This window comes from Cebus imitator, unplaced genomic scaffold (assembly GCF_001604975.1).
Source record: "Cebus imitator isolate Cc_AM_T3 unplaced genomic scaffold, Cebus_imitator-1.0 Scaffold54, whole genome shotgun sequence".
Classification (NCBI taxonomy): domain Eukaryota; kingdom Metazoa; phylum Chordata; class Mammalia; order Primates; family Cebidae; genus Cebus; species Cebus imitator.
This window is the reverse complement of record NW_016107369.1, coordinates 3195689-3210661: the sequence shown is the minus strand read 5'-3', so window position 1 is coordinate 3210661 and position 14973 is coordinate 3195689. Positions and strand designations below refer to the sequence as shown.

The following is a 14973-nucleotide window of genomic DNA, read 5'->3' as shown; positions in this document are numbered from 1 at the left end:
AAAAAAAAAGGCAGCGCTAAGAAAGGATAAATCCAGTTATCCTTATGCAATCTGCTACCTGGGTTACTAAGATAATAATTCCTGACCTCTCCTTCTTGGTCCAACATGTGATTCATTTATGTTATAAATCAAAGTTCTACTGAACCCTGAAGGTTAAAGGTAGCACTTACAATGTGTATTTTACATATAAATGAGTGCTTAACTGCATGCATCCTGCCTGCAGAATGTCTAGGTTGCAGTCCCCGCTCTTTTTGGACTAATCTTAAGCCATCCAGGTCTCAGTTTCCTTATCTGTGAAATGGGGAGATAAGGTTATTTAGGAAAAGGGCTTCCTCTCTGCTCTTGCCTGGGTGCCCTTTCTCCTGCACCACTAAAAAGTCTTCCTTCTTTCATTTTCCTCTCCAGGTACCTCCATCTCCTTGCCCTGGCTCCTACCGTCACTTTCCTTCAAATGCCTGTCCACTGGGTCAGGGAGGTGGCCAGAAGTGAGGACATATGGAACAGAACGTGATCTCGTGACCTCCCCCCAGAGGCTCTGGCATCGAGACCCTGCGGTGCCCAATCACAGACCTGGTGTTACCCCTGTTGGCCCTCATGAGTTAAGGACAGGCTTCCTTCCCCGCCCCAAGCCCCGATGATGGCTCTCTGCTACTGCTCAGCACCTGTCCACTGCCTTCTTTGTTATTAGTGTGCCTTGTGTGTCTGCCTCTCTAGGGTGGGCTCACTCAGCACCTGACCAGCTCAGCCTTCAACTCACCTCCAACAGCTGTGGAGTCTGTCTGCTTCCCATTTGCACCTGTGAGCCTCACAGCATCTCTAACAGCATCCCGCTCACTGTGCTGGGTTGCCCCAGGCCAGACCACTGCTCCATAGCCCCATAGCCACCCCCATCTGCTGTAGTTGTAAGGTCTTGGTGCTGCAGCCTGGAAGCTGTCTAGTGTCTGTGGGGCCCTGCCTGGGCTTTTCCCAAGGCCATGTACTATTTGTGCCTCAAGCCTGCACAAAAACCAATGTCCACTTGCACCTGCATGGCCTTGCCTCCATGTGGCTCATTCATTCTCAGCTCAGGATTCCGGGTTTGTGGGGTGGGGCGGGGGAGCCCTTGTGACTCAGAATCCCTCCTCCCTTGGACTCCTCCTGCTGACCCAGATCATGAAGGTCTGAGTCCTGTGTCTTGTCCTGGACTCTCCTCACACCTCTCCTCCTGGCCTCAGATTTCAATCTTCCTCTGATGCTTGCGGTCACTATCTCCTGCCTTGGTGGGTTCCCAGGGAGTTGGAGCCTTGGCCATCCAGCGCTTAGGTGCCTCTGGGAACTGTGGGTTCCTGAGCCAGCCCCACCCAGAGATCCTGGGCAGGGAGCAGGAGCTCTGCCTCAGCCTCCAGCCTCCGCCCCACACGGCAGCCACATTCTAAGGAAGGGCGCCCCAGGCAGCCACAGGAAGCTGGAGTGGGAACCCCTCGCCAGTAACCACAGGCTCCTCTGCCTGGCGTGGAGCCGTGAACGGGGCCTTTGCACCTCCAACCAGAGATGGTCCACGCATCGGTACCCACTCCTGTTCCTTCTCTCCAGCCAGGTTCTTTTTATCTACTGCTGTGCGCTCTGCTGACCACCCTCCCTGCCTGCCGGCTCCATCCCACACCCTCCACCCCACTCCAGGTGCTGCCCACCTCCCAGGTGGGCCTGGGCTAAGGTAGTCAAGGGTAGCGAGGACACCTGCTGGTAGGAAAAGCAAACAGAGCTGCTCCCGGAGTCCATGGCCCAGGAGCAACTCACATTCCTCTTTCCTGGGCTGTCAGTTTCTCAACATCTGCCAAATTTCTCTCCCTTGTACTGAGGTTTTTAAAATCCCCGTTCAGTAAACACATATGACTTCCACACGTGTACAAACACACACAGACATCTCGCCCAGAAGCCGCCCAGCTCCTCCGTGCAAACGGAGCCTCCTGGGACAGCAGACTCCCAGACACATCCCCCCGCCCTGCACCCACTGCCACCCCTCCACCCACTCTCCCATGACACGCAGACACAAAGGGTGCCAGCCTCCTCTACGCATCCAGAGCCACAACCCGATCTCTCCGTGCCCACCGGCCCGGAGGGCGCCCATTTTGAGCACAGGAATCTGTCTACTGCACAAGACTACATGTTACCCTAAAGTACCCGGCCCTGGGAACATTCGTGCGCACCCTCTCCCCTCCACACACACAGCTCACGTGGGGCTCGTGGGTCACGTGGGTGGGGTAGACCAAAGGGCCCAGTTAGCAAGAAGCTGTCTCTTGCCTGGGCTTCAAAAAGCTTGACAGACATTAATTGAGGGCAGGTACTCTTCTTCCCAAGGACTGGAAAAACTGAATCAGAGACGTGTCACAGTGAGCTGTGAAAAGCAGGGAGAAGACTGAGGTCTCCATGCTCAGAACTGTAAGGGCTCCTGACAGAGCCGGCCTTCCCCTTTATGGCACCCAGATGCATACAGTTACTGATACGATTGCATGTGCAAGAATACATGTTTCCCTGGACAGCACAATGTAATTCCAAATTAAAATCAGTCAAGGATGTGATGTGAGTTCAGCAAGCCGTTCAGCTCCAGGGTTCCTGACCTCCCAGAAGCATGGGCTCTTAGCAGAATGGCTCTATCACCCTCCCCACCCACCTCCCCAGCCCCAACGGAGGAGCATCGCACCTCCTGAGCCTCAGTGCTGGTCAATCCTGGGGCACCCTGCTGTGTGGCCAGCACTAGGCCCCCCCTCTGCTGAGCTCCCTGCTCCAGTTCAGACCCTGCAGAGCAGACACCCCAGCGAGAATTTGGACTTACTGTGTTCCGTCATCCCCTGGATCATGTCGAATTTGTGGATTTCTTTGGCATAGTATTCCGACTCGGTGTTTTCCTGGGTGCAGCCTTCTTCCTTCTCCCCGTGCATCTCCTCCAGCAGCTCCCGGGTGCTGTTGTAAAGGGCCAGGACCTGATAGGGGACGTGGGTCATCACCGATGGCTCAGGGGGGCTGGTGAGCCTGAGCTTGCTCAAGATCTGTCCCCTAATGGCTTCCACCCTCTTCTTCTTGATGTGGCCGAAGTCCAAGGTGGTGCAAGTGGACAGAGAGAGGCTGACCGTGGCAAAGTTCAGCAGGGCCAGGACCACCAGAGCCCTTTGCAAGTGCATCTTCATGCGTGAGCCGGGAATAGAGGCCAGGGGGATGGCGAGGCCTGGAGAGGAGGAGACCCCAGCAGACGTGCAGAAGGAGGGAGGAAAACCAGGCGGCCTCCCCAGATCCCAAAGACTGAGGCTTGGCAAGAAGGTGCATGAACTCACTGCACTGCGAGAGCTTCAGGACTTCCAGGAAGCGCTGGCAACCCTGAGGACGAAGAAGCGGACTGTGTGCCTTGTAGCTCTGGGATTCTTGTCCATGTGTCTAAACAGGTTTTGCTAGGCTCTGACTCCCAGCAGGCCAGGTGGAGGGCAAGCAGAGGGCTGGGAGGGGTGGCAAGGCAGCTGGGAGTGGGAAGGGAGCTGGAGTTTTTCCTTAGGTAAAAATAAATAGAGCGGATATCTGATATTGCCAAACGCCGCTTGGCGATGGGGAGAAAGTGGGTATTTTAAAGAAGGAGCAGAAGGACCATGGCTGGGTCCCAATATCAAAATCCTTGCCTTGCCCTAAAGGAAAATAAGAAAAGAGAATGGAAAAGAAAAGGGGAAAAAGTTAAAAAAAAAAAAAAAAAAGTCAGATCACCAGTGAGTAGGTGGGGAGAGGCCGGGCCGGGCAGTTGCTGGCCCAGTTAAAGGTGGGGGCAGTACAGGACACACTTGTCTCTCAGGCACTCCATTCATGCTTTCTCTTTTGTTTACACTTCCTCGGGGGCTTTCTAAATGACTTTGTTCACGCTGCCTCTCGTCTTCATTGGCTGGGGTGTGGGGTTATGTGCATTAGAAGGCAGGGGGAGGCCTGCGAGCGCAGCGGCCCCAATCATCCACTCGGACGCCCAGGGTCACCAGCACCTCGGCTTGTCTTCTGCCTCGGCCATTGCTTCTGTCCCCTGCTTCTCTTTAAAAAATAAAAAGGAGAAGAAAAATAAAATAGAAGCCAGTTCACGGCACGCCTGCTCCGGAAAGCTGTTATTCCTTCTTTCGCACGCCTCTTCCCCTGTCTCTGCCTCTCTCGCTCATTCCCTTGGACTTGACTCTCTGCTTCCCTCCCTTTCTCCCTCTCCCTCTCGCTCCTCTCCCTCTCTCTCTCACACACATGCACACACACTGCTTTCTCTATTTCTCTCTCCTGAAATTTTATACCACCCTCCCATGACGTCTCTGGCCTGGGGTGGGGGAGGGAGGGACCAGCGCACGCAGCCTCTTTTGCTGCACGATGTTAATGTTTTAAACAGGCACAGGAAAAGCCGAGCCCATTTGAAAAATACTTTGCGAGTCCTTTCGTTCGACGTGGTAGCTGAACTTTTTTCCCCTCTTGGAGTCACTCCTGCTACACGCTGGCTGTTTTTCTGGAAAGTTACTCCGATGAGCCCCCTCCCTCCCTTTCCCCCAGCCCCTGCGCCCTCTCGCCGGCTGTCAGTCCGCGCCGTCCGCGGCCCGCGTCTCTCCCCCTCCTGGTCCACCGGTCCCGGGGCCGCCCCCGGGCCAGGCCCGACCCGGGACAGGGTCCGCAGAGGGCGCGGGGCCCGGCAGGGTCGGCCGTGCCAGCCTCGCGGAGGGGACTCCCGGTCGCGAGCCGGGTCGGAGGGTCGGCGTCCGCTCCGCCGCGATTCTGGCCGGATTCTTCATTGACAAGCTCGGAGTCGAGAGGCGGGCAGAAGCCGGGAGACGCTCCGGGGGCAGTGAAAAATGGTGGCCTTTTCCGGAAGATCGAGGGTGCCCTCTGGCGAGGCGAGGCCGCTAGTGAAGGAGCTCGGCGGGTCTGGAGCCGGGGAGGCGCGGGCAAGGGTGGCTGGGGGGCTGGGGGCAGTGGAGGGGCGGGAGAAGGGGCTGCGGGAGACAGCGAGAAAAACAAGACCCGGGCCCCGGGGAATCGCCTCCCTCCCGGCCCCACGTGCGCACGAGCGCACCTCTCCCTCCCCGACCGCGGCTCCGGAGCCGCTCTCGCAGAAATGTCATCCAGATGTTCAGCCTCCCTCCCCGCCGAGGGCTCCGCGGGGAGCTGCGCCAGCGAGCGCGAAGTCAGCAATTGGCCCGAGCCCATTTCCCAGATGGGTGAGGGGAAGTTGGCTCTCCGCTTTCGCTCATCTCGGCCCGAACCTCCAGGCCTTTTCCCGCGAGCAGCACGGGGAGGGCAGGGCACGTGGCCCCCAGCACCCGGCAACACGGGGCTTGCATCTGAACTGAACTTTCCTGAAAGTGAGTGCCGCTCCCACCCCACCTCACTCCAGCCTCCCTGGACCCTTTCTGAGAGGTCTGGTTTCTAGGCCACTAACTGAAGGGCTGTTTACTGTATCCCAGCACAGCGGTGGCTCATATACGAATGAGGAAACTGAGGCATATATATATATTTTAAAGACCACAGTGCTGTTTGTGAGTGGTGGCGGTGATATTTTACACAGGCTATCTAGTTTGGGTAGGCATTATTTCCATTTCCGTATCTGATGAGGAAACCTAGGGGTAGAAACTTTAAAAGTAACTTGCCCAAGGTCACATAGCTATTAGGTGTCAGCTGTTGGGATTTGGACCCAGGACATTGCCAGAATCTGTGGACTTAATTACTATGCTATACTGCCTCTGGAATTTGAGGAAAAGGTTAATGTTTACTACGTGCCAGGCACTGTTCTAGACTCTGTGAACAATATCAGTGAACAAAACAAACAAAACTCTTGCCCTCATGGAACTGATATTTTAGAGGCAGGGGTGGGACAGTGGAGGAGGCAATAGACTAAATATGTAAATGATGCAGTAGGGTAAAAAGTGCTGGGCCAGGTGCAGTGGCTCACATCTGTAATCCTAGCATCTGGGGAGACCCATGCGGGAGGATTGCTTGAGCTCGGGAATTCAGAAATAGCCCCAGCAACACGGTGAAACCCAGTCTCCACAAAAATAGAAAAATTAGCCTGACATGTTGGCGCAGACATCTACTTGGGAGGCTGAGGCAGGAGGATCACTGAAGCCAGAAAGGCAGAGGTTGCAGGGGGCCAAGATTGCATCACTGCAGTCCAGCCTGAGCGACAAAGCAACACTCTGTCTCAAACCAACCAACCAACCAACCAACATGGCAGAAAATCAAGCAGGGAAGAAGGATGGGGAGTGCCTAGGTTGGAGGATGTTGCAGTTTAATGTAGGACGATAAGGGAAGGGCTTTGAGCAGACAGTTGCAAGACAGGAAGGAACATTGTTGAAGTTATACTTTTCTGGACTCCAGGTCTACTAAATCAGACTCTCCAGAGATGGCGCTGGCATCTCTATTTCTTTACAAACCTCACACGTGATTCAGGTGCTCAGCAAGGTTGGAAGCCACTACTCAAGGGTACCTCTCTGCCCAGAGTGAGGATGATTTGCCTTCTGTTTTCAGCAAGCTGGGGAAGAAGTGGGGGTGAAGGTCTGGAAAGTGACTATAAGGTGATGGTGGTATGCTGTGAGCTTACAAGAAATGGAAAAATCCAAAGATTAGTCCCTTCTTCCTCATCTGGTGCCAAAGAAGAAGGGAACAAGGGATTCATTAGAGCCTGTATTTCATCTGTCTTGGATTTTTGGCAACGAATGTTTCTTCAGATTAAAATCTAACAAAGTATTCTCACTGAGAAACAAGTTAACAAAGGATCTTAGAGATAATCTCTAAAGTAATTGCAAGGGAGGAAACTGATATCAGGAAAGGGTTCTCTAGCTACACAGGTAGTTACCAGCAGAGCTAAGATGAGAACACGACTCTTCTGACATCCAGGCCAGTGCTCTTGCTGTCATAGGCATGCTAACGTGCAGTCCTACCCAATAACGTGTGATTGAACTGAGTAATTTCCTGGGTATTTAAGAAATGCTTGCAATCCGGTTTCAGGGGTGCTACTCCCACTTCCAAGTCCTTGCTTTTAACCTGTGGCCATCCAGGCCTTCCCTTCAGCATCATACTGGAAACTCTGTCGCTTTGAGGACCATCAGCTGATCTCCTTTGGACCTCAGCCAACCAGTGCCAGGAACCTGGCCAGTGATATTGACTTGGAGATCTTTTATGAAGCGTCAATAAAGATGCAACTTAACTGCCCACTAGGCTGGGGACTTGTGGTACATCTCCCTCTGCCAGCCTAGGAGGATGGCTGGCACCCAGTAGTATGTGCCGGAGAAAAATACTTCAGTAATGTCTGGTGTGAGAAGGGCATCTGGCTCTGCTTCTTGGCACTTAGGTGATTGTCCTCAGCCGCCTTCTTTGTGCCTCAGCGTCCTTGGTTGTTGTATTAGAGATACTACCGCTACTCATTTTGTGGGATGGTTGGGATTTAATAAGATATTGAATATTTGAACTTTTGACTATTACTCAGCTATTTGATGTGTTCGTTTCAGCCCGTCTGTAAACTTCTTGAAGGCAGAGATTACGTATACACAAGGTTGTTATGCCTCTCACGTTAAGGCAATAACTGTGACAGCCCTCTGTACATTGCAAAGAGCTATACAAATGGGAGGCATCGCTATAATTGCTACTATTAGCAGCAGTAGTGCTTTGCACTTAGTATTGATATATTTAAACAGAGCTACAAATGTAGACAGTTTCTAACAACCAAATTATTTTACCGTCTCGAAGGAGGAGGCTTGGCGAGTTTTAATAACTGGACGTTGCTTCCGGATGCCAAGCAAGGCAGGTTTAAGAAAGATTCGGTAGAGTTTGGAGGATGGCGTACAGAATCCAGGAACGATGCTGCGGACCCTTTAAAAATTGGGATGGAGGGGCGGGGCTGTTAGCAGGGACGCGGCTGGGCCGGTCGGTTTCCAGGAAGTGACGTCAGGCGGCCGCGGAGATGGAGGATTTGGAGGACTTGGGCGAGGAGCGGCGTTACGGCTTGGCTACCTCCGTGAGGACCCATTCCGGGGTCTTGGGGGCCAGGATTTGGCGGGTGGGGAGGAGCGACCCAGCCGGCCCCGACTTCCCAGAGGGAACTCAGGGCGGCAGGTCTCGAGCTGTGCCGGGTGAGGCCCAGGAGGAGGCGGCCTCACCGCCCCGCCCCCGGGCCGCGGTGGGCTCAGTCGTTGCTGGCACGGGGTTTGCTTTCTTTAAAATCCTCAAAACGCAGAAAACATCCTATCCCGGCTCTGGGACCGTGGGAAATTTCCGAGCCTTTCTCCGTTTTCTAGAACTGTGGTGCGAACTCCCCCAGAACAGATCGATCACAGGGTGATGGGGGTGCCCCGGCCGGGGTCGCACTCGCTCCCATCCTAGAGTTTTTCTTTTGGGGCACCTCATCCCAGAAGTTCCTGCAAAAGCCGCACTGTTTTATGCCTGGAAGGGAGGCAGGCAGGGATGGCCTTTATTCCCCGTAATCCCCGCGGGGAGGTAGGAGTTACCTCAGTAGTTAAGGAAACCACGACTCAGATTTGTAACGTGAGGGAGTGATTAGGTGCTCAGGTACTGAGGTCAGATGGAGCATAAAGTTGTTGCCTAGATTAAGAAAGAAAAGCAAACCCTAAAAAACGATTTAACCTTCCCGAGCCTTGGTTTCCTTTTGCCTAGAATGGAGGTATTAGAGTGAAAAGGAAATGGGACAATTCATGGGAAGCTTGTAACTCAGTATGTTACCACAGAAGAGATCAGAAGAGGTTAGCTGTCTCTGCCTCTGAGGCTGTGGTTTACCCAGCGTTATAGTCAGTAAATACTGGAGCTTGATTCAAGACACAAGTTCAGTGTTTATCTTCCTCCTTTGTAACCCCCATCAGGCCTTTTTATCTTTAAAATTAGCCAGGATCACACTTACTAAAAGATTGAGCCCCAGAGCAAGTCTTTAGTTTCTGCTGTGAAGTCTCTAAGTGTTTTGAAGGTCATCAGGGCTTGCTCATATGTGAATGTTTTTTAGTACCTGGGGATGTGAATGTAGTTATTCATTCATTCAACAGGTATTTATTGAGCCCCTACTGTGTATCAGGCAGTATCCGAGGTGCTGGAGATACAGCAGTGAAAAAGCAAAGTTCCTGTCCTCATGGGCTTATGTAGTGGGAGAAGATGAGCAATAAATAGACATTTGACATACACAAAAATCTGGCAGTAAAGAAGTTTTTTACCCTATGGATCTATACAAGGTCTTCAAGAAGTTTAAAACCTTGAAATATTTAAAAATTGTTGGAGAAACCACCTGTGAATGGCATTTAGAGATAAGATCATTGAATTTTTGTTCTAGCACAACCACTATATGCAGGATGCTAAGGAAGGGGCAACCATAGTGAAAGGGTGGAATTATCTGCCTTGAGAAGAAAATAAGCTGCTTATTATCGGAAGGATTGTTTCCATCATCCCTGAAACCTAAATGATTGACACTACAATTTGAAGTGTAAACACTGCACCAGAGTTTTTATGAGCTCTTCTGTAACCCCTCTCAACTTATTGGTACAGTCAATTCTTAGAACATCTTAAAACAAGTTTCAGCAGGGTATAGTGGAAAGCACCCAGGAAACCCAGGATCTGAAATCAGAAGGCTCTGCTCCTAGGTTTATGTGAGCCACTTCATCACCTTCCTGGACCTCAGTTTCCTCCTTTGTAAAATGGCGTCATTCACAGCTCCTGTCCCTGTTACTGTGAGACTCAAAGGAAGCCACATTAAATGAGATCTAAAAGTGCTAATGTTAATGCTGTTTTTCTAAAGAAAGAAAGCAATAATGTAAATGTAAATATTTCAACACCCAAGAGTCTGACTAAATAAAAGTTTTGTTTATATGCTGGGAAGCCTTGGAGGCAGAGTCTCCACGGCCTACGGAAACACCTGCAAGTAGTTCATTTGATGGCTAAGAATTTTGAAGTGCTCTAATTTCCAAAGATAATGTCTCAAAATTCTTGTACTAGATGTTCTTTAATGCCTGTAAAGGCAAATCCAGTTACTGTATATATCAAAGCAAATGCTGTTTTCCAGTTGCCATGGAATTTAGGAATTCTTTCCAAAAGCCTGTTTGATAATGATTTTCATGCCAAGCTGCAGATTTGAAATTAAGCCTTCCTAAAATTCTGCATAGGAACGTGGAGCCTTTACCACCTTCTTCTCTGACCTGTTCTAGAGGAATTTCTAACTGCATTTCTTTGGGGAGAACAGATTTTCTTTTGCCATCTCTATAGCTGTTAAAACCCTGTCCAGCCTGGGCAACACGGGGAGACCCCATCTCTACAAAAAAGTGAAATAAATGAATTATCCAGATACGATGGTATGCACCTTTTGTCCCAGCTACTCAGGAAGGCAAGGTAGGAGGATCACTTGAGCCCAGGAGTTGGATGCTGCAGTGAGCAGTCCAGCCTGGGCAACAGAGTCAGACCCTGTCTTAATTTCCTATTTTCCTGTGAAATAGAACTGACCTCAGGTGCTTTGTTTTAGGGGTTTTAGAGGGTTTTCTACAAACATGTCCACATAACTCAAATCCCATTCTCCACCACATCATCATAAATCTAGTCCTTGCTTACTTTCCCAGGATTGTCATCTTTATAGTGGCCCAAATGACATTTGGGTTAGCAGTGCCTTCTGTCTTTCCTTACAGAGGGCCAAGATGGGTCGCCGAGCTCAACAGGAGTCAGCTCAGGCCGAGAATCACCTCAATGGCAAGAATTCCTCTTTGACTCTGACTGAAGAGGTGGGTGCAAAAAAAAAAAAAAATCTGAAGAAATGCTGTTTAAGAGTTAGTGATTCCTGGCTGGGCGCAGTGGCTCTCACCTGTAATCCCAGCACTTTGGGAGGCCGAGGTGGGTAGATCACAAGATCAGGAGTTCCAGACCAGCCTGACCAACATGGTGAAACCCCATCTCTGCTAAAAATACAAAAATTAGCTGGGTGTGGTGGCATGCATCTGTAATCCCAGCTGCTCAGGAGGCTGAGGCAGGATAATCACTTGAACCTGAGAGCCTGAGGTTGCAGTGAGCTGAGATCGTGCCATTGCACTCCAGCCTGGGCAGCAGAGAGACTGTCAAAAAAAAAAAAAAAAGTTAGTGATTCCTTAATGACCAAGGATTTGATATTCCGTATTTCTTCTGTTGAATGCCAACCCTTTCTCCTGTCTTGATTTGGGAATCCCCTTCCTTGGCATTTGTCCCAGTAGCAAGAAATGAAAGAGGAACTTTTTTTCTTTGATGCCAGACTAGTTTCTGTGCATTTCTTTATATTCTTAATGTAGAACTTTTTATGTTAGCTGAAGCAAGGGACTGGGAAGTTTCAAAATCTGGTAGGATTCTGGGTTTTTATTTCTGCTGAATAAATGCCAGCAAGGCATGCTGGTGATGTAAGGTTAGATTACACAATTGGACATAAGCTCTCAGTGGTGACCTGCACTTTCTGCAGCCTTCCTATGGGAAGGGATCATTTACTGGCCTTACTTTCCTGGAAACTTTTCCGAATCGCCTGGAATTATGGGAAATGATCCAGCTTCATTGTGGATTGTGGAAGGTGGGTAATTCTGATGAGCCATACTTTTACTGCCAGGGCACTGCTTTTGGCAGCTTACACAGAGCCCCTTTTCACTTTCCTCTGTCCATTTGAAAAAACTTTGTAAGCGTCAGCCTCAGGGTCATCCCTTGGCTTAGCTCTTCTGTAACTTCTCCAGGCTGACTTAGTGGTCCTTCCTCTCGCTTTCCATAGTACCGGTTGTAGAACATATCCCATTATATGTGAATTGTATTTTCACATGTCTTTCTCCCCCAGTGGACAGTGAGTTCCCAGACAGCAGGAAACCTGGCATTTGGCTTGCTGGCCCATAGTAGGTTTACAACAGATGAAGGGACCCATGCTGAGGAGCCTAATGGGGATCAGGCAGGTGCATGAGCAAATGAGCCAGGTACCTGCCATGGGCACACTTTACTTACATATTATTTAGGTAGTAATATTCTTCATTTTCATAGGAAATGCATTCTCCACCATTTTCTTAAGCTCTCCACATGGCCTTATCCATTTATCTTTCATTTTCTCACTTTACAAGTATGAGTATGGAGAATCATTACTTTAAGATAGCATCTGTGTTGGGCTAGAGAAACTAGCAGCTGACCCCTTGGCCTCATTGCCTGGAAGAAACTAGGGGAGCGGGTTAGGGCAGGGGGACTGGGAACTGGAGGCCACATGGCCCCTCTAAAGGGACAACCACTATTTAGCGAAAGCTGGTTGGTGCTGTAGAGAATACAGGCCCAATATTTCCAGATGTAATTCTTCAATAGATGCTGGCAGTCTAAAATTTTATGTGAAAGCAACACATTTTTAGAGGTTAGCAACTGATCAAGAAAACTAAATCATCCTATGGACTGGATATTAAATCACCATATGGGTTGGATTTGGCCCAAGGATTGTTAGTTTGTAACTGTGGCCGTGGCACCTCCATGATACTTGTTACATTGTATTCTAATTGTTTACATAGCTGGTTCTCTCATAAGATGTGAGCATCTGGAAGGCAGAAGTTGTGTCTTATCATGGTACCCTATTATCTGTCACATGCCTGGCAGAATAGACACGCTATTGTTACTACACAGGATGAGGTGGGGTCAAGTACATAATGTGTGATGTACTTACACATTAGAAGCTGAGTAGAAGTGTTAGGGAGGGTGGGGGAGTTGAGGGGGTGGATAATGGAGCGTTGGAGGCACAGTTAGGAGTGGTGATATAAAATAGGAATTTGGTGAAAGAAGATATACCAGACCCAACCCTAGATCTCAGCAAGCTTGAACTACAGTGTTGTATGTCTTTAAAGAGAAAATGAGGAAGCAAATGACTGAGTTGATGGAAGCCAGTTCTTGGGCTGTGGCACCTTACGCTCTTCCGCCTGGATCCAGGAGGATTCATCCCAATACCAGATCATTAGTGAGTAAGTCCACTAATCTCTCTAATCCCCCACTTCATTATCTGTCAAATTCATTTACTCAACAACTATTTATTGAAGGACACAGTAAGTGCCAGGCACTATTTTGCAGGGTTGGCATATTTCAGTGAACAAAAGAGACACGATCTCTTGCCATAATGGAACTTATATTCTTGTGATTATTGGCAACCAGGAAGACTAATTAAAAGTCTGCTTAAGGCCAAGCACAGTGGCTTATTCTTGTAATCTCAGCACTTTGGGGAGCCGAGGCAGGAGCATTGTCTGAACCTAGGAGTTTAAGACCAGCCCGGGCAACATAGTGAGACCCTGTCTTTGCAAAAAATTTAAAAATTAGCTAGGTGTAGGTGGCATGTGCCAATAGCCCAAGCCACTCTGGAGGCTGAGGCAGGAGAATCGCTTGAACCTGGGAGGTGGAGGTTGCAGTGAGCTGAGTTTGTGCCATTGTGCTCCAGCCTGGGCAACAAGAATGAAACTCCTCAAAACTCCATCTCAAAAAAAAAAGATATATATATATATACCTTTTTTTTTTGAGATGGAGTTTTAAGAAGGAGTGTACACACACACACACACACACACACACACACACACACACACACAATATCTTTTAAAAGTCTACTTAATTGTGAAGGAGGTTATAGCCACCTATGTTGGTTAGGTGAATGAGCCTGTGATGACTTGATTAGGCCTTGAAGCCTTATATGACCCCTATACCAATCAACTCCTGGGCTGGGGTCAGTGGGCCCTGCTTACCTATATCCACTTCCCCTTGGCTCCCACATGAGAATCATTGCTGTGAGAATCATTGCCATAGTCACAGAGTGTGGTGAACCCTTGCAGGGTTTCAGCCATTCAGTAAAACCTAATTATTTCGAGGTTTACCTTTTTTTACTCTAAGCATTAGCATTTTTCTGGGAGAACATGATGAAAAGTCATTCTGCTCTTTGCCCAACTGTTGCCTCTCAAGATGCCAGTCAGGATTCCAGGATCCCTTTTCTGCCTGGGCTAATTGAGGTTTAAACAGTGTGGGCAGCCTCCCACGGGGCCAGATGCTCACTGTGCTGTGTGGGACTTTTTGGCTGTTTCTTTCTAAAATTAGATCCCAAGACTTGTGTGTGTGCCCATTTACATTCCAATTCTATTACTTGATATATTTATTTTTGTCCTCTTGCTGACTATATTCTAGGATGACGATATCCATGTAAATGTAAATATGGTACCTGGGAACTGTCAGATATGCCAGAGTTACTTTAGACTTAAGTGGAAATTAGTTGAAACACATGGTTATTTTAAAGCAAGGTAGTAGAGTTGGGAGCTCTGGTGAAGGAAGCAGAAAGAACACAGGGCTTCACATCGGAAGACTGGGTGCTAATTGCCTGGATCATGAGTAAGTCCACTAATCTCTCTAATCCCCCACTTCATTATCTGTCAAATAGTGACAGTAATACCTCCAGATTGATATGGGGGTAAGTGAGATATGCATTGAAAAGCACGTTAATAAACTGAAAAGCACTGTGCAAGCATTCATTCAATAAATTAGTGAATAAAGGAGTATTGGGACAGTGCTTTGCCGCTTTTATTAAAGGGCAGCAAAGAAAGAAAGGCCACAGTCTCTTAGAACTGATTTGCACGTCTTTTCAGAGACAACTAATTTATCCATAGGTTGGCTAGAAGTTATCTGGAGCGGAGGGTTTTTTTTGTTTTGTTTTGTTTTGTTTTTTTGAGAGACAGTCTCATTCTGTCACCCAGGTTGGAGGAGTGCAGTGGTGCAATCAGTTCACTCACTGCCTTCCAGTTTGAAGCGATTCTCCTTCCTCAGCTTTTCGAGTAGCTGGGAAAACAGGTGCCTGCCATCTCGCCTGGCTAATTTTTGTATTTTTAGTAGAGACAGTGTTTCACCATGTTGGCCAGCCTGGTCTGGAACTCCTGACCTCTTGATCCACCACCCTTGGCCTCCCAAAGTGCTGGGATTACAGGCATGAGCCACCATGTCCGGCTTTTTCATACCAGTATTTAA

At 49.1% G+C, this 14973-nt stretch overlaps 3 protein-coding genes across 8 annotated transcripts in view; 2 read left to right on the top strand and 1 right to left on the bottom strand.

The window, feature by feature from the left end:
- TGFB3 (transforming growth factor beta 3) overlaps positions 1–4766 on the bottom strand; it is a 22766-nt gene extending 18000 nt beyond the window's left edge. Inside the window, exons 1-2 of one of the 4 annotated variants that reach the window (XM_017528605.2) lie at positions 3801–4766; positions 2813–3351 (exon numbers count right to left, since the gene is read on the bottom strand). In XM_017528605.2, coding sequence (XP_017384094.1) covers positions 2813–3164 — 352 coding nt within the window. In that variant the 5' untranslated portion in view covers positions 3165–3351; positions 3801–4766. Of the gene's footprint in view, positions 1–2213; positions 2375–2812 lie in introns of all 4 variants that reach the window. The other 3 variants (XM_037738526.1, XM_017528608.2, XM_017528604.2) reach the window with 3 other exon arrangements.
- LOC119471267 (collagen alpha-1(I) chain-like) lies at positions 3193–7513 on the top strand. Its single transcript, XM_037738579.1, has 3 exons — positions 3193–3372; positions 4646–5339; positions 6352–7513. Exons 1-3 carry the CDS (start codon positions 3193–3195, stop codon positions 6711–6713), a joined length of 1236 nt encoding a protein of 411 aa, XP_037594507.1. The 3' UTR covers positions 6714–7513.
- Positions 7514–7877: 364 nt separating this feature from the next.
- IFT43 (intraflagellar transport 43) overlaps positions 7878–14973 on the top strand; it is a 98872-nt gene continuing 91776 nt past the window's right edge. For 2 of the 3 annotated variants that reach the window (XR_005200285.1, XM_017528580.2), the window contains exons 1-2: positions 7878–7987; positions 10644–10736. Coding sequence is in view for 2 of the 3 variants with exons in the window: in XM_017528580.2 (XP_017384069.1) it covers positions 7934–7987; positions 10644–10736 (147 nt within the window). In the remaining variant the exon portion in view is untranslated. Of the gene's footprint in view, positions 7988–8054; positions 8275–10643; positions 10737–14973 lie in introns of those variants that run through there. The other variant, XM_017528581.2, reaches the window with a different exon arrangement.